The sequence below is a fragment of the Podarcis tiliguerta genome (genome assembly GCF_965153285.1).
Source record: "Podarcis tiliguerta genome assembly, chromosome: 16".
Lineage (NCBI taxonomy): Eukaryota > Metazoa > Chordata > Lepidosauria > Squamata > Lacertidae > Podarcis > Podarcis tiliguerta.
The window spans coordinates 24,055,128-24,074,009 of NC_139549.1; the positions used below are offsets into that span (position 1 = coordinate 24,055,128).

At 44.9% G+C, this 18,882-nt stretch overlaps 2 protein-coding genes across 5 annotated transcripts in view; one reads left to right on the top strand and one right to left on the bottom strand.

Moving 5' to 3' along the window:
* Nucleotides 1-305: 305 nt before the first annotated feature.
* Nucleotides 306-17,093, bottom strand: SF3A1 (splicing factor 3a subunit 1). Its single transcript, XM_083417658.1, has 18 exons — nt 16,660-17,093; nt 16,248-16,538; nt 14,428-14,540; nt 13,985-14,189; nt 13,253-13,510; nt 12,214-12,288; nt 11,395-11,545; nt 10,337-10,530; nt 9,557-9,674; nt 9,244-9,429; nt 8,342-8,463; nt 8,008-8,250; nt 7,474-7,684; nt 6,384-6,413; nt 4,268-4,422; nt 3,634-3,735; nt 1,996-2,067; nt 306-1,328 (listed from the first exon to the last, which is right to left on the bottom strand). The coding sequence occupies exons 2-18, from the start codon at nt 16,308-16,310 to the stop codon at nt 1,227-1,229; spliced, it is 2,400 nt and encodes a 799-aa protein (XP_083273784.1). The 5' UTR covers nt 16,311-16,538; nt 16,660-17,093; the 3' UTR covers nt 306-1,226.
* Nucleotides 17,094-17,171: 78 nt separating this feature from the next.
* The window catches only part of CCDC157 (coiled-coil domain containing 157), a 138,522-nt gene continuing 136,811 nt past the window's right edge, over nt 17,172-18,882 (top strand). For 2 of the 4 annotated variants that reach the window (XM_083417685.1, XM_083417684.1), the window contains exon 1: nt 17,217-17,372. The gene's annotated coding sequence lies outside the window, so the exon portion shown is untranslated. Of the gene's footprint in view, nt 17,373-18,882 lie in introns of all 4 variants that reach the window. The other 2 variants (XM_083417683.1, XM_083417682.1) reach the window with 2 other exon arrangements.

Consider the following 18,882-nt stretch of genomic DNA (forward strand, 5'->3'; position numbering starts at 1 on the left):
GTTCTGCTCATGTTGCAAGCAGGGATGTGGAACAGATCCTGTTCACAACCAGAGGTACCACTGTATTGTGTAACTCTTTAGCCGTGATAAGGAAAGGCTCCAAAAGCCTCTGCCACCAAAATTACAGCCTTTGATTATCAAAAACCTAGACTCAATAAGCAAGTGTGGCTGCACTGCAGGGGGTAAAGATAAGAGACTTGAACAGCATCTTAATCTACTGCCCTCTGAAGGCATCTTTCAGCCTTTAGTAGGTCTTGGGTTGAAAGACAAGGAGCGATTTGCAAAAAAGACACACAGATTTAAAATCATTTCCATATTTTGTATTGAAGTCAGTGAAAGTGTGTTACACTTTTGTCAGGTTCATATTGTTTGTTGAGTAATCTCCCAAACTAAGAGGGTTAAATCTTGGCAAGATTCTGAGGAATCTAGCACAAGCCCCTTGAAGCTCATGTGTTGGTCAAACACTTAATACAGAAGGCCAGGAGCCAAGAACAAAGTGACTTCTTTTTCTCTCAACTCAAAAGCAATGCAATGGAGGAGGTAAGTTGCTCCAAAGCAGGAGGGTGGGGAGTAAAAAATTATGCTGGGCTAATGCAAGCCGCTTCCAGGAATCCTTTCCGATTCCACTGTTCTGAATAACAGCTCACACTGCAGGTTTACTGTGTTAACAGCTTCTTCCATCTCTGTTGTCTGACCATTCCCAGGAAACCCAGGTCATTGCAAAAGACATCAGAGCTCAGAGATTTCACATGGAAAATCACAAATGCTTTTATTACACTAGTTATTTGGAATAAGGAAGTTAAACTGAAATGTTTCATCCAGAAGGTATCATTCTCTTATATGCCAGCAAGCCCCTTCCAAAAGTTTAATGTACATGGTCAGATCTAATCAAAGCTAAGAGAGATCTTAGCCGCAGAGGCAAAACGTTGCAAGAAATTAAAACACAAGACCACTGAAAAGAAATGCTAGCCAAGCAGCGATTCTGATAACATTGTGAATATATAGCACGAGCCGCTGAAATATACACACATCAACTTGAAAAATAATTCACAGTGACTCCAAGGGCATCAACAACTTTCTCCAGCTGAAGGGATTGCCAGATACAAGCTGAAGGTACAAAGCATTGCCCATGTGGGAACGCCATGCGGATGTTACTCAGGAGCTGGTTATTCTGGCAGCTTGTCTTGTGCCATATGCTGTGTGGCAGCTGCCTTGCCAATGGAGTCCTACTTCTTTCTACCTCCTCTTTCTTTGAGTGCTAAGTGGATCACTGACCCGCTGGTCATGTTGTAATAAGCCAGAGAGTTGGAATCTTTGATGAAGATGCCCTGAAAAGACAAGACACGAGAGGGTATCAACAGTGCTAAGCCTTTTGCTTGGCAAGGAAAACAAAACCCACCCGTTGCACCAGAAGGAAACCACAGGAAGCTGCCTTGCACAAAGTCACACAGTTGGTCCATCTAGCTCATCATTGTCTACACTGACCAGCAGCCCCACCTGGAGATGCTGGGGACCGAATATGGGGTTTCCTGCATGCAAAGCAACCGCTCTACCACTGAGTTATAGCCCTTCCTTCATATCTCAGCATGGAATGAGAATCATGGAATTTGCAGTTTAAGCTTGAAAAAGGCAAGGGAACAGATAAGGCACAGGGCTGGGATCTTAAGACACTCAGGGTTAAGTGGAATGCTCTCCCCAAGGAGGTTCAGCTGGTGCCTTCATTATATACCTTTAGGCGCCAGGCAAAAATGTTCCTCTTCAGCCAGGTCTTTAGTTGATTAACATGCTACATACCCTTTTAAATGTGTTTGTGGGAGACGGTGGAGAGGAGAGAGGTTATTGGTTTGTTTTGTTCTTGTTTTTATTATTTATTATCTTTTGTATCTTGTATTTTTATGTTGGGAACCCTGAGACCTATGAATGAAGAACGGCAAACTAACTAACTAACTAACTAACTAACTAACTAATTAAGGGCCAACGGGACCACACACCCACCTCATATTGGAGCTTTTGTTTCCCAGCAGGCATTCCAGTGGCCTCATGAATCTTGACCTTGATAACAGAAACCTAGGAACCAGAAGAAACCCACAAACACCTTCAATGAAATTGGGCACTATACAAGGGACTTCTACAGCACATGCTTGGGAAACATAACATGATAGATAGGAAAAGGTTTGCAATGACTGTCATAAAAGGAAAGCTGTATCAAGCAAGAGAGAAATGAATCAGGGAGAAAGGATGCCAAATGGTGACTCATCAGTTAAATCTGATCAGGTATTTTACACCCAGGAATGGTAAAAGCTTTGCCTGCTGCTTCATGGTTATAAACAGCCACACATTTTTCCCTCTTTTAATACCTGCTGTGCATCTTTACATGTTAGCATTATTATTATTATTATTATTATTATTATTATTATTATTATTATTATTATTATATTTCTGAGGTGCTTTTCCCAAGCTGGCTTATAGAAATATAAAATACATGTAAATATACAGTGTTTAAAACTAAGCAGTAAAAGAGCAATCCAATATTTAATACTAAACACATATACCCCATTAAAATCAGCAATATACAATGGTGCCCCGCAAGACGAATGCCTCGCAAGACGGAAAACCCGCAAGACGAAAGGGTTTTCCGTTTTCAGAGGCGCTTCGCAAGACGAATTTCCCTATGGGCTTGCTTCGCAAGACGAAAATTGACGAAAATTTTTGAGGTTTTTTTCCGCTCCAAAACCCCTTTTTCTGAAGCGCTAAGCTGCTAAAAGCCTTTTAGCAGCTAAACCGCTAATCCCTTAAGCCTTTAATAGGCGTTAATAGCCCTTAAACTGCCAATAGCGCTAATAGCGCTAATCCGCTAATGGGCTTGCTTCGCAAGACGAAAAAACCGCAAGACGAAAAGACTCGCGGAACGGATTCTTTTCGTCTTGCGAGGCACCACTGTAAAAACTGGAAGAATATACAAGCAGCCTTTCCCCCCAAAATTAAAAACTGATGATCAGGAAAAGCAGCCCATTAGATGACATCAAATGCTTGAGAACAGAGGAAAGTTTTAAACAGGCGTCAAAAAAGATAGTATCAGCACCATGTGGGTCTTGCTACGGAGTTGTTTTTTTCCTACAAACAGGGAGCAACTCTCTGAACCTCTCCAGAATGAAGAGAGAGTTTGGTGTAGATTTTAATGCATGGGTAGATTCATATTGGGAGAGACATTCCATTAAGCAGTGTGGTGCTGAACTGTGTAAACCTTATAGCACGTTGATTTGGGCCTGGAAATGCACGGCCTGCCAGTAAAGTGCAGCCAGAACGGGTGTTAAAAGGTACAATCACCAGCCTGCAACAATTAATCTGGGTACTGCATTCTGCAGCAGCTGCAGTTCCTGAAGAGTCTTCAAGGGCCGCCCCACATAATCTAACATTTTTATATGTAACTCTCTGCTGCAACACCTGCACTCCACAAGTAGTAAGACAATATTTATAGATTGTGATGGTTTTATTAATGGCACCTGGCCGCTGATAAAGATGGGGATCATTTTATGCAGCAAAATACTCTTTCCAAACCCCAGATAACTGTCTGAAGAGCAAAGCAGTCACTGGCAACAGAGAAACTGGCCACCCATTGCTTGGGCAACATACCTGGTCAGAGAGAGGGAGGGTGAACACCAGCACCTGGCCATTCAGCTTCCATTCAGTCTTGTCCTGCATGTTAGGAACTTGAACTTTGACTGTGACTGGGCCCTAAGGGAGTAAGCAGAATTACACTGTTAAGGGTGTGTGTGTGCTTAAGAATACAAGAAGAGCCTGCTTGATTAGGCCAATGGCCCACCTAGTTCAGCATCCTGTTCTCACAGTGGCCAACCAGACGCCTGCAGGAAATCCACAAGCAGGATTCGAGCTCTCTCCTGTCCTGTGGTTTCCAGCAACTGGCATTCAAAAGCATTACTGCCTCTGACTGTGGAGGCAGAGCATAGCCATTGTGGCTTGCAGCTATTGATAGCCATCTCCTCCATGAATTTGTCAAATCTGACAAAGGAGAAGAAGGGAGAACCAATGAGAAAATAGATAAAGAGACCTCTGCTTCTTCCTGGAAGGCTGCCCTTCCACCTTTTGAATTCCTTTCCCTTGCAAATTCCCCCATTCAGATTGCAAGTGGAGAACTTCAGGCTGGCAACCCAGCTTAATCGGAATGTGAAGGGTCGGTGATCACCCAACCCGCTAGAAGATTCCTCTGGCCTAAGATCAAAGCACCACTATTTATTTAAGCGCACACCTTGTTTCTGCGCAGGAATTCCTCTTCCGGCATCAGGTTCTCTTCAGATTTCAGCTTCTTGGAGGCCGGCTCATCATCCATGGGAGGTGGAGGGTGGACAGGAGGCATAGGGGCTGGAGCGCTCACTGGCGCCACTGGAGGAGCTGGAACAAAAGCTGAAGTGGGGGGGGGGGGGAGAGTATTTATTCTGAAAGAAAATCACTAGTGTGGCGTTTGGAGCAAAAGACGTGGACAGAACCCCAAAGCAGTGGTGTCAAATGTACAAAAAGCCTGGTATAGTCCCATCTCCATTTCTGTTTGAGAAGGCAGCACAGGAAGCATGTGTGGAAGCATCTTCCAACGCTAATCAAGGGCAAAACAACTCACTTATGAGCTTGCTTGCATGAAACTACTAAGGGGGGGGGGGTTATGTATCTGCTCCCCACCTCCCGGCCTTTAGAAATAAGGTGATTTTATGTTTTTGGTGTATGCTAAAAACCTTTTCGTTCACCAAAGCACTTTCAGAATGGTGTTATTGGTTATGCATAGTACTAGTCACTGTGAAGGTGTGGAGTTGTATCTTTTTTAAAAAAATGTTTTACTTCTCATGTATCAAATGCCTTTTATTCTTTTGAATGCAGCTTTAGTTACTTTAAAAATTAAAGCGTTTTATATGGGGGTTTTTAAAATGTAAGCAACAATTTTGCTTGATTTTTATAGAAAGGCAGGGTATAAAAATAGCAGGGTTTTAATAATAAAAGTTTAATGGCTCTGGAGGGACCAGTGGCCTTTGCAATCTCCAATGGTGTCTGTCCCTGGCACCAGAGAGAAGTATGGATCCTTAAAATACATTTCCGGGTCACAAGAAGGTGGAATGGAAATCTCTTGAAAGAGTTACATTTGACACCATTGCCTTTAGGGAAAGAAAAGAGACCAAAAGAAAAAAGAAAAGCAACAGTAAGTAGAAACTCCCAAGGCATAAAAGCTGTGTTAAAATGAGATTAGTTGAGCTAAAAAGCCTAGGAAAATTGTCAGCTTCTCCTATCCAAGCACTGCGAAAGTCAGGACATCACACCTGCTGGAAGTCTAAGCTTCAGTGCTTCTAAGTAAGGAAAATGTGCGAATGTAGAAAGCTCTGCTTTGTAGCAATAAAACGAAGGTTAAATAAATTGGGGGGGGGGGGGGGAGATGAACGCACCTAAACACATGTGATGCATCTGCTATCCCAGAGTAGGCTGAAGCCCCTTTCCTAGGCTTTCCTTCAGCTGCGTAGGAAGTTAATGCTAGTCTTGAGCTTTATGACGCAAGTACTGCTATGGTCAAGTTGCCCTTGTTTCCTTAAGGGTCCCCATGAACTATCCTGGGCTGCAACTGCAATGTGCCTGACCAGAAGTGTACAGCTGAAAATGAAATGTGTGAATTTGGCCTTGCTCTGTTCCCTGGGTTTCAAATACTTGGGTCTGGCGACTACTTTCCACCCACGTTGTTGTTTTTTTAAAAAAATCACAGATCTTTCAACTCCACTGTGAACTCTTTCACTTGGAATTGCTGGGATATTAAGCATTTAAGAGAATTACAAAAATTTCAGACAAGAACACTTCCACGTGACAGCCAGGGATCTAAGTGACTCGACAGCATCTTATTTATGTACCTTGAGCTACTTATCTCAAACTTGGATGGCGGTCATTGAAAAGAGGGAGAGCCACACACAAAGCAGCCAAACCATAAAGGCGAGATGGGGGGGGGGGGGGCAGGGCTTAAAGCTACTTTGCAACAACTATAGTGGGTGTGAAGCAACTGAAACACAGACAGAAGACTCTGGCTCTTTCCAAGGGCACAGAGTGGCTCTTCCTCTAGTCCTGCCTCTGTTTCTCTTGCAAAACAACAGTGTCTGGAGAACTGGCGCCCAAGCTAGCATGCAGCCACAAGAATCTTTGAAGAGCGGCGACAATCAGGCCAAGTAGTCTACAAAAGGTCAAGAACTACTGACACACAGAGACGCAACACCACAGCCAGAAATCCCCGGTACCACTCTGGACAGACAAGAGAAGTGAAGGCATGCAAATTAAGAGCTCGACTTGAAGGTTAGTGATTAGCTGAGTTACCTCCGAGGTCACAATGACACTTAAGAAGTTACCTGGACTGCTGACTGGTCCCTGTCTGTATCCTATATTGTAACAATTAAATATAATTAGTCAATGGCTTAGCTCACCTGAAACCTATGAGATAATAAAATAGTGCCTATTTAGATTTCATTATTTAAAACGGAAAACTCTACAGGAAAGCACAAAGGTTCCAGGCCGCTCCTTTGTCCCACACAATGGTCAAGAATATACTGTAATGTCGCAGAGCACACTTATTGGGTTCAAGAACTGGGGTTGGCAGTGTGTGCTTTTCCATACCTATGTGGAAGAACAGGTCTCTGATTTAGACAGAAAACTTGCAAGCCAACTCCTGTGTAAATGCAGCCAGCACCACAGACAGTCTTTGTACATCAGTGAAGCATCCTAGAGGATTGAAATTGCAAGATCTAGTCTACCCTCATCCCTGTAGATGGTGGGAAGAACGATATTGGGCCATGGAAGAAACTGAAAGCAGTCTGCCTCAGTTTCTCTGTGGAAAAAGGGCTATGGGTAGGGAAAGGTCATGTGAGAAAAGGAATTGGAAGGCCGGGGAGAATGAGGATGAAATTCTGAGTTCATTTTGGGAGAGGGGAACAATCAATTTGGAACAAGGAGGAGGAATTCTGTTTCTGCCCAACATTTCCTCTCTTCTTTTCTAGACTTCAAACTTTTGGGAGAAAGGAGTCACCTGTATAACTGTTACCAACTACAGATTTTCTTTTAAAAAGGACACATGGTGACCATCACAAGGCAATACATAAGAGTAAAGCTGTCACTGTGGCATTGTATCAAACCCAAAGATGCCACCAATTTTAACACAACTGTTATTCAGCAAATGCAGTAACTAAATTTTAGCAGAGTATTGACCTCCAGGGCTTAATTCCATTGCAGAAACGGCTTTTTGGTACGGAGAATCCCAATGAAGCTGCAGAAACTTTTTAATCAAAGACTTGCAGGTAAAGTGCAACTGCTTAATGCAGTAGCTATAGGACCACTGAGGAAAATGCGCCAACAGAAGCAAATTCTGAGACCAGGAGCAATCATGACGGGCTTCCGTAATTCCCAAAACTTATTTAGCCCGAGGTGAGATTGTTCAGCACTGACCTGTTGGCACAATCATGGGAGGGGGCCGGGGAGCCATGATAGGCGGGGCCGAAGGGGGCATTGGAACCACGTTGATCCGAGGGGCATGTATGATCGGTGGCATCGGAGCAGCGATGACGGAGCCTGGAGGTAAGCGGACCACGGAAGTCATTGGTGGGCGAGGCATGACGGGAACAGCACTGACAACTGTTGTACGGACAGGTGGTGGCATCTAGAAGACGTAAGAACACAGGAAGTTGCTTTATGCTGAACCAGGCCATGTTGGCCCATCTAGCTCAGTATGGCTGGCACAGACTGGCAGTAGTTCTCCAGGGATTCAGACAGGGAATTTCTCTCGGCTCTACCTGGAGATGCTGGGGATCAAACCAGCGGCCTTCTGCATGCAAAGCCGGTGCTCTACCACTGAGACATGACCCTTCCCCAAGCAAGGCAATTCAGCTGACAAGACGCAAATTAAAAAACTATTTGGCAGAGGGAGCCAGAAGAAGTCCTCCGTTAAGCAGAGGAGCTTCCTATGGAGCAAGTGGGGCTTACCGAGGGCGGGCGAGGCACTGATGCGATTGGCGGAGCGCTGGTTTGGATGTTTGGGGCTGACGAGAGGGGTGGGGGCTGGGGCATCTCATTGGGTTTGCTTGGGCCAATCTTCTCCTTGCTGTCATCCTCTGGCACCAGCCCTTTGGCCTTATGGATAGCCTCAATCTGCTCCTGAAGGGTAATGTTGGCCTGAGCTGCCTGCTGAGTTCGGGCCATGCTGCCAGAGTGGCCATCCCAGGTCACCTAGAAAAACAGAAAACAGGTGAGTCTTAGTGCCTCTTGCTTTCACACTAACAAAAAAGTTAAGCCTTTTTAGCCTGGCTCCCTGCCATACCTTCTCTTCTGGTTTCTGGATCTCTTCTTCCCCAATTTTCTTGCCGATAGCTGTCTCTTCAACACCAAAAATATCGGTACGGCGCTCAGCCAGCTGTTTCAAGCTGCTTTCAATGTCCAAGCCTGGAAAGTATGAGTAAAATGGGAGAGTTTGCCATGGTGGTTTTTTTTTGTTTTTGTTTTGGTCTTTCAGGATAGGGCACTGTTCATAGGTTCTAAGCCATCTGTTGTCGCTACTCCCATAATATGGGCAAACAGAAAAATTTAGCCATCTGAAAATTTTGGCTGCCAAGATAGTGTTCTACCTTCTCCATTCACTACTTTGTCAGGGCTGTGGACAACCCAAACCAGACACAGGTTTTTATATATTTCTTATGCTTATAAAGCCCACTCTTTCATCAAAAAACTCAAGAGCAGCTGACATGTGGTTGATCTACAAATGTGTAATTGTCGTTGATTTTAATTCTGTTTAGAATACAGTAACCCTGGTCACTTAGACTGTCATTTAGTGGTACATACTGCATTTTGAATTATTACTATCATTTTTTCTTTTATGTACCTTTATTAGCTGCTTTGAACATCCCCGTTTGAAGAGGAAAATATGTTAAACATTTTACTACAGAATCAAATGAATTGCAGTGTAGTAAACACACCTGCCCCCAGAACGTCTTTTGAAATTTGATGCCTACCTGTCGCTTGATAGCTGTCCTCTTATAAAACTAAAGTTAATCCAACGTAATTCATTTATCTATTAATTTAGTAACACTGAATGATTCTAATTATTTCAGAAGAGCATTTTAGTATCTGACTAGTTTCCTTCAGGCACGCATAAACATGTAATCAAGGTTAACACAAGGGGGGGAAAATGTTGATAAAAGACTACTAAAACCTTGCTGAACTGACCTGGGGCATAGACCTCATCATCGCTCTGCTTCTCCCGGAGAGAACGATCCCTTTGCTCCAACCAGCGGGGATCCAGAAGCCCAATCCGCATATGTTCTTGCATTTTGCTGGCAGGGATTTTCTCCCCCGTGATGGGGGAGACAAGATACTCATCCGGGGCTGGAGTTGGTGGCAAAGGCTTAGATGCTGGAGAGAGGAGAGTGAGAGAAAAGAGATATATATACAGTTAGAAATGTTTTACATGACCACTGGATCTGGAATGTAACCCATTCACCAGTCACAAAACCCCACTTGATCTTAACCCCAAACTTACCTTTAGGGTCATAATCTTTCCTGACAATGACTTGGTCTGGAGTAGGAGGAAGAGGTGGTGGCATTGGAGTTTCTGGAGGTGGTGGAACTTTCTGACTCTCATCTTCGTCATCAGAGCCCTTCAAAATATTTTTTTAAAGTGAAGGATCATGAAACAGGATTCTCTTGAAAGGCTCAACTCAGTTTTCTTAGTAAGAAGACAAACCAGGCTTAAGCAAGTCCCTTCCTTGATTTAAGCTGGCACCAGTTAGCTCAACTGGTTAGAGCATGGTGCCAATAACACCAAGGTCATGGGTTTGATCCCCATATGGGTGAATATTCCTGTATCGCAGGGAGTTGGACTAGATGATCTACAGAGTCCCTTCCAACTCTATGATTCCACCATACCTTTGGGGCTGGCTTGTTCAAGTGTTGAGCTTGTGAAAGGCTGCACTTCGAACCATCAACAGACTTGTGGGAATATGAATGTGCAGCATGTTATGCAAAGGACCCTTACGGGACTCGGACTAGACTGTTTTCAGAACCCTCTCTCATCCCTTGTAGGTTTACGGCTAAAGGACAAAGATCTTCTAAAACTTTTGGAACCTTCCCCTCCCCACCAGACGTTAAAACTTGAGCCCCAATTTAAGTTCAGCAGAGCATTAAGGTCCAGGACACCAGCTATGAAGCACAAGGAACAAACTCTTATGAACATTACTGAGTACGGGGATTAAGAGATTCAGAAAGACTACTTTCAAGCTTCGCCACACCAAAAAGGCTTTCCCACAGACTAACTGCTCACCTCATCCATGTCCTGCACTTGGGTATCCTGGTCCAACTGAGATGGTGCCTCCTCAGTCTTCTCTTGTTTCTCATCTTCATCATCTGACTCCACTTCCATCTCCACTTCTTCACTTTCGCCAAACTTCTCATAGCGCTCCTGGATGAGAATTCGAGCACCTAGCTCCTCGGGAGTGGTGGGAGGAGGGAAGTTCCCTGCAAAAAAGAGGGGGGCAGAATCATACCTTTGGTGAAACAGGTTACACAGCTGAAAAAAAGCATCATGTGTCTTCCCTAGACAAGCTCCTTGTTAAGGGTCCACCTCGGTAGGAAGTGACTGGACTTATGGGCTGTGGGCTCTGTTCGCTTCACTTTTTTCTGATATTTGTAGGATTCAAGAAGCAGAGTTCAAATGCAGGTCTTGCTTGCTGCTTCCATTTTATTTGCACCTGCTTTTCAAGTATATTAGTCTTTTCCAGGACTCCCCGTCCGAGGGAGGCTCAGAGAATGACGACAAGGGAAAGAAGGGCCTTTTCAGTTGTTGCTCTGTGTGTGTGTGTGTGTTTTACCCAGCAAGATCCACCTGGTACCTTTAGTGATATCTATCTTACTATCACGTAAAGACATATATTCCGCCCCCCCCCCCCAGGCTTTTAATAGGCTTGAGAGCTTAATAAGTTTACTGCCCAAGTTTTCTGTGGATGTTTCGTGGGTTGATGTGTTCTATTTTTGTGGTATAATGTGTTTATATTTATGTTTTTAAATGTAAGTAGCTTGGAGACCTTTGAGTAACAAGCAGCTAACTACAATAATAATGATAATGCTGCTGCTGATAATAATAATAATAATAATAATAATAATAATAATAATAATAATGTAATATACAGTTGGTGGAGGACTTTGTTGGAAAGGAGCTATATAGTGCTTCCTTGGAGGGATAACAGATGAGTTATTCAATATTTTCATTGAGTCTAAGTGGCTTTTCCCTTCCTGACATATGCACAGAGCCTTCTTATGTTGTATTCAATGAGGCTTTGAGAGAGGTCAAGCTATGCATTTCAGCAAAGTAAATGACCCAACCTTGCTCGGAGGGCTGGAAGTCCACGGTTTCCACCACCACAAAATCATGCCAATCAATCTGGGCATAAGCAACGCGCTCTCGCTCCTTTTCCTCCTCTTCCTTCTTCCGCTCTCGCTCCTGAAACTTGGCCCACTCCACTCTGTAACACGCCTGCACAAAGCATCAAGTAACTTTTTAAAAAAACCAGTAACTGTGTTTTTGGATATATTCTCGATAAGCATCAAGGTCGACTGCTTTCAAGTGCCCCCGAAACTCAGCTTGAAGGCATTGACAAGGCCATATCCTCCCACTTCAGGTCATGGGAAGAGCTGGGTTGGTGGTAATTGCAGATTTTGGCTGGCTACCAAGGCTAGTTCAGATTAATTGGATCACTGCACTTAAGAACCTGGTGATGGTAGACTCATTTGAAAATTATACATTGTGGGATATTTTGAGAGGCAGTGTAGCAGTTAAGTATGCTAGACTGTGTCCTGGGTCCAAATCCCCACTCAGCCATGAAATTCACTGGGTGACCTGGGCCAGCCATTACCTCTCAGCCTACCTCACAGAAGGTTTGTCCCTTTGCAGGAAAGGTGAAATAGATATGCAATAAATAAAATAAAAAGGTCTTTGGTAGTAACGTGAAGTGATACAATCACAAAAGGAGAATCAAAAGTCCACCTTGCCTCTATTACAAATAAGGCCACTGAGATGTAAGACTGCAATCCTACACTTGCTTACCTAGGAGGAAGCGCCACTGAACTCAGTGAAGCTTACACATTTTCAGATTATTTAAACCTAGCAAAGGGCAGTCATGTAAAATACTCTTAACTGCTTACCTGATCCAATACTTCTTTGGGGTTTTCTGCCTCCTTCTTAAGTTTTATGATCAAACCCTTGGGTGGAATCAAGATCTAGGGGAAAAAATTCAATAGCTACTGAGACATCAGTTCCAGTTAGGGTTTTCTTCTTGCCCAAGCAATCAATAGTCTGCATTAAGAAAAGCTTGCAGTATGTATAATTTATGCAAAATAACTTTTGCCAGTTATTTTTATAGTTTATTCCAGGTTTGCAAGTCATAGTAATGGGCTGGGAGGTATGTGTGACACTTGAGGTCTTATTAATCCACCCACTCAGCTTCTGAGATATCAGCGGGAAACGCCACACATTTTCAAGCATATCTTAGCAGCCATGAGGACTAGAAACTTGTTTGTTGAGTTGTCAATGTTTCAAAGAAAAGCTTAATTCTGTGCTTTTTTTTCTCTCTCCAAGTCTATGCACAGCTTTGCCTAAAAGTAGGAGCACTTTAAGGAACAGTACATGTGCACAGGATGCAGGGAAGATGGCAACTATTTGCCATAATTGGCAAGGGATATAGCTATGACTTAGGCAAGCCAGCTACTATTAGACAAAGCCTCCATATTTGGAGGCAGCAGTGTTTCTGAATGCCAGTTGCTGGAAACCACAGGAGGAGAGAATGCTGATGTTCTGCTTGTTGGGTTCCCACAAGCACCTTGTTGGCCACTGTGAGAAGGACTAGATGGGCCACTGGCCAGATGATCTAGCAAGCTATTCTTTATGTTTTTAACAAAAACAGAACAATTCTGCTATCATTGCCATTGCTTCCCCTGTTTGCTATGGAACAGATTTTGTTTTTATCTTGCCATGATCATACAAAGAATGTGCAATCAATATTAGGACACCTTAATGCCTGGGGCGTCCCTACTTTCCCCTCCAGGATCCTTGCAAGCACTTCTCTTCAACCTAGACAGGAAGTCTTCAAAGTTTGTCACTTTGAAATGCACATGTTGCTCTGCGTAAATAGCACTATCCTCCAGCTTGTTCAAATGAATGCTCCTGGCACCTGAGATTTGTTACCTTAGTGTACTGTTCAACCAGTTTGGTGAAGTAGTTGAAGAGACTGTGCTGCGGGCGCAGGAAGTCAAATTGATAATTCCTCTGCTCTTTCTGCATCAGCTGGGTGAGGAACTGCCTGCCGTTCCGAGCAACAAACTGGGCTGTCAGCTTTACCACGTCCAAGTCGAAGGCTGAGATCGAGGGAGGGTCTGCAATGAACTCAAATTCCGGAGGAGGCTCTTTCGGAACCACAGTCTCCTGAATCACCTGGGCTTGTACCTGCGGAAGGAACACAGAAATGGATCACCACTCATACCCAACCTCACTTAGGTGCACAGGTCAGGTGTCCCTGTATTTGCTGCTCTGTGGTTTAGAACCATTCCTAGCAAGCCACTGCCAACCGGGTGCCCTTCAGATGGCTATGTTGGCAGGGGCTGATGGTAGTTGCAGTCCAAATCATCTAGAGGGCACCAGTTGGTGAAGTTTGTTCTTACCTCCACAGTGAGCTGGTGTGGGGAACCTGTGGCCCTCCAAATGTCGCTGAACTACAATGCCCTTGGCCACTGACCCTGCTTGCTAGGGCTGATGGGTGCTGTAGGTAAGCAACATCTAGAGGGCCAAAAGTTCCTCACTTCTGCCAGTGAGGCATGAATGGAAGGAAAAGGCCAAGAGAAACTTGTTGGCAGTTGGCCTTCCCTCCTGCAGCACCATGAAAGATAAGAGACAGATGAAGACAAGAGAGGAACCGCTTACCTTTTGGGGAAGCTGCTGTTGTGCACTCTGCTGTGCCTGCATGACTTTGGGAATGGCTGCTGAGGGCTCCTGTGCCTTCCCTTCCTTGAACTCATTGACTTTGTGGCGATAGTAGGCATGGTAAGGATCGTTGGGGTTCAAGAAGTTAAATTTGGGATTGTTGATTTCATTCTGCCTGATACGGGCTTCAAACTCAGGACCATTTCTGGAAAGGTTATATAGCAAAAATCAGCACCAAACCAAAATTTAAAATTCCTCAAAAGCCATCAAGGACAGGCACAGTATGCAACCCGCACAAAAAATTACTGCCAATCCTGAGTCCTCACTGCCATTGTCCCTTAACGAATTTGATTAGCTATGCATGCTGAGGCTGCCTCAACCATCCTTTTAGCTTATCTCTGCAAGAATCTGATATTCTAAGAATCCAGTCTAAGGTGACCTACCTGGCTACAAAGCTGGCTGTCTTGTCCACAATATTCCGAACCTCTGGAGGAGGATAAATAATTCCCACGACGGGCTTGGCTGGTGTTGCTTCTTCTTTCGGTTCATCTTCCGGCTGCAATTAAAAGTGAATATGGCATAAAAAGAAAGCAGACCAAGGATCTTTCAAAAACCAGTTTGCTGAGGAAAAAAATCAAGTATTACCTCAAAGCAATAGTCTCTATTGCAGGATTGTTCTGTTGTGAAAGAACGAGCTAAACATCAAAGCCCCTTGTTTAAATCTCCTTGGTGGGATGGCCTTAGAAATGTATCTATCACCTCAGTTTCAGGCCCACATCCCACCCTTTGTTATCTTTCTGCCAGCAGATGAAGACTGTTTTATTCCAACATGCTTTGGGCGGTGGTTTTTAAAGCACTTGGGTGTTTTTTTTTAATAGTGCTGTGCTGTTTTCACTATGTCTTTCAATGGATCTGCTTTTATATTTTTTTATAGTTGAATTACTCTTATCTTAAGTATTATATTTTATATGTTGTTAATATTCTGCATTTTATCTGTGTTGTTCTAATTTGTTCACGTTGCCTGGAGTCCTGGTCTGGGAAAGAATGCTCTGTGTTTGTTTGTGTGTGTGGATAGATATAATAATAATAATAATAATAATAGTAATAACGTAGTAGTCTAGAGGGTGGCAGCACCATTGTTATAGATCTTCGGGCACCAGGCAAAAACCTTCCTTCTTAAACCAGGCCTTTGGGTTTTAATTATCTATGGCCTTTTAGAGTGGGTAGGATGTTTTCATGAACCAGTTGTAATGTGTGCATGAATTTTATTTTTAACCCGTTTTTGAAAGAGGCTTTGAGCTGTCATGGCAAAAAAAAAAAAAAAAAAAAAAAAGGAGCTTGTAAATTTAATAAATAAATAACCACATTTCCCATCATCACCAGCCAGAACGGCCAAGGATGATTATAATAATAATTTATTATTTATACCCCGCCCATCTGACTGAGTTTCCCCAGCCACTCTGGGTGGCTCCAAATCAAGTGTTAAAAACAATACAGTGGTACCGCGGGTTAAGTACTTAATTCATTCCGGAGGTCCGTTCTTAACCTGAAACTGTTCTTAACCTGAAGCACCATTTTAGCTAATGGGGCCTCCTGCTGCTGCTGCGCCGCCGGAGCACGATTTCTGTTCTCATCCTGAAGCAAAGTTCTTAACCTGAAGCACTATTTCTGGGTTAGCGGAGTCTGTAACCTGAAGCATCTGTAACCTGAAGCGTATGTAACCCGAGGTACCACTGTACAGCATCAAATATTATAAGTTTCCCTAAACAGGGCTGCCTTCAGATGTCTTTTAAAAATAGGATAGCTGCTTATTTCCTTGACATCTGGCGGGAGGGCATTCCACAGGGCAGGCGCCACCACCAAGAAGGCCCTCTGCCTGGTTCCCTCTAATCTCACTTCTTGCAGGGAGGGAACCGCTAGAAGGCCCTCAGAGCTGGATCTCAGTGTCCGGGCTGAACGATGGGGGTGGAGACACTCCTTCAGGTATACTGGGCCGAGGCTGTTTAGGGTTGAGGGGAGCTGGCAGTCACGCAACCTGTGGGGGGCATAGGTTCCCCATTCCCCACTTTAGAAAATTTCCATTCACGCATCCGCGGACTGCAAACTACGCCTCCCAGCATGCACCGCTCTCGTCCCGCAAGGCATCCTGGGAGGAGGACCTCCCCCTTCAGGAGGCCTTGGACATTAAAGGTGTTGGGGGGGTGGAAAGATGAAGGAACCTCAGAGAGTGGGCTTCTGCTAAACGGACTAGGCCGAAAAGTACCTGTTTCGCTTCAGGGGGCGCTGGCTGGGCAGGCGCCATTGCCTGCACAGGCCCGGCCGGCATGGCGGCTCTTCGCTCCGACGTTAGACGAGCGGCGCTCAACAAAACACCGAGCTCGGCGACAAAATGGCGTCTCCGTCGGCCGTGGCTGCGCGCGCATGCAGAGCGGCCACGTCAAAGGAAGGAGGAGCGGTATAAATATGGAGGTGGGGCTGTTTGGCGCATGCGCGTTGTCCTCTTCGAGTCCGTTTGAGGCACAGGAGACGATGAGAGTCCGCGGCTCCCCTGATTCTTCACATAAAGTTAAGGCAAATACTTTCAGAGCCTTTAACATGGACTTCCGGTCCCCAGCCCATTATTTGTTTATGTCCTTCCAAATTAAAACATGATTTTAAAATAAAATAAAGGATACACCTGACCTATGCATGTTTACTCGAAAGTAAGTCTCATCCTGTTCTAATATCAAGCACAGTTATAGATGAGTTTCACCCTGAGGGATGTCAAGGGAACACCTCCTTCCACCCAGCACTCCGTAGAGAATCCTGGCCAATATCGTTGTGAGCGGGGGCAAATGCGATTATTATTATTTTTGCGTGCATCTGATTTTTAAAAACAGTTTGTCAGACTTTTTACGTTTTTGCATTCTCTCTCTCACATCCCTCCCCCTCCCACCCGGATTTCGTTCTGATCTAGCGGCCCAATTATCTAACTTTCATGCATGTGATCAAGGAAACTCTGCTATCGCAGTATGTACATCTCTTAGGTCTTTAAAATGCCACAATAAATATCTTGGATCTTCGAAGTGCCGGAAGAACTTGACATCCCCCTGCCCTCCCGGATTCCTTCCCTAACATGGCTCCGCTTTGCATACAGCGACTGGTCAAACGCGAACCGAACGTTTTGTGAATCGCAGATTTTCCTATAGAGAAGGCAGGAGGGCGGGGCTTATCTGCTGAGTAGCAAAGAGGGCGGGGCTTATCCGCTCAGTTGCAAAGGAGGCGCGCCTAAGAAGCTCTCGGGGTTGCCATGGCAGCGGTGGCTTGGGAAGAGCGGAAGAGCCTGGCTGCGGCGGCGGCTGTTTGGCAGGTGGGTCTTGCCCACCTCGTCCCTCCTTTGGGCGGGAAGGTGAGGAAGTCTATTATTCTCGCCAGCCTAGGCTACTCGGGGCACTGCACCCCAGTCAGGACCCTCCTCCCATCAACCCACCTGAGAGGAGATCCACTCCACCCCCCCCCCGCGATAGGGACCCTTTAATGGCACTTCAGCAAGAGTGTGTCTAAGCATGTGCAGAGTGCCTTCCTTCCTTCCTTCCACCTCCTCCCACCCCCAGGGGTGCTGTTAACAACCCTAACAAATCATATTTAGCATTTATAGGAAATCCTAACCTAGTACAGTGGTACCTCAGGTTAGATACGCTTCAGGTTACATACGCTTCAGGTTACAGACTCCGCTAACCCAGAAATAGTGCTTCAGGTTAAGAAGCTTGCTTCAGGATGAGAACAGAAATCGTGCTCCGGCGCCGCGGCAGCAGCAGGAGGCCCCATTAGCTAAAGTGGTGCTTCAGGTTAAGAACAGACCTCCAGAACGAACTAAGTACTTAACTCGAGGTACCACTGTATGCACAAAGGTATACAAAGCGCGGGTGGCGCTGTGGTCTAAACCACTCAGCCTCTTGGGCTTGCTGATCGGAAGGGCGGCAGTTCGAATCCCCGCGAAGGGATGAGCTCCTGTTGCTCTGTCCCAGCTCCTGCCAGCTTAGCAGTTTGAAAGCACACCAGTGCAAGTAGATAAATAGGTACCGCTCCAGCGGGAAGGTGAACGGCATTTCCATGCGCTCTGGTTTTCGTCTTGGTGTTCCATTGCACTAGAAGCGGTTTAGTCCTGCTGGCCACATCACCCGGAAAGCTGTCTGTGGACAAATGCCGATTCCCTAGGCTTGAAAGCAAAATGAATGCCCCAACTCCATAGTCGCCTTTGACTGGACTTAACCGTCCAGGGCTCCTTTACCTTTAGTATGCACAATGTCCTGAGAATTGGTTTCCTTGTGTGAAGGTTGCTTCCTAATAAAATGTGTGTAGGAGGATTGCATTCCATATTATACAGTAGCATGCCTGCCAAATGCTAGTTTTAAGAGGCCGTCTCTTCAGGTTGCAAGACGCAGCACAAATTTAGCAAGCAGGGAGCAAATTAAGTTAATCATGCCTACTTTGCAAGTTTTTGAGACTGCTGACAAGACAATGTGTTTTGTACACTGCTTTAAAGTAACGGAGAAAAATAGTGTTTATTGGGGAAATTTATGCTGCTGCAAACTCTAGTGGCTCACAATTTTTTCTGGTTGTACAACCTAGTGAAATCAGGGTTAGGGAGGAATGTGGCCTGGGGAATGTTTTGAGAGCTGGATAAGGGGTGGCTGAAAGGCTACATTCAAACCTGAGGCCGCAGGTTCCCCAAGCTTGTAATACGGTTGGGGCATGATTTGTAAGGAACTCAGGAAGGAAACTTGATGGGGGCTTTGCTTCTGCACATGAGTTTGACAAATGGTTCTGAGCTGAAGCATTCCGTGCTCACCCACCCTAGAATGTTCGGTTCATATTGAGTTCATGAAACATTGTACCCTGACCTGTTCTTAATGCAT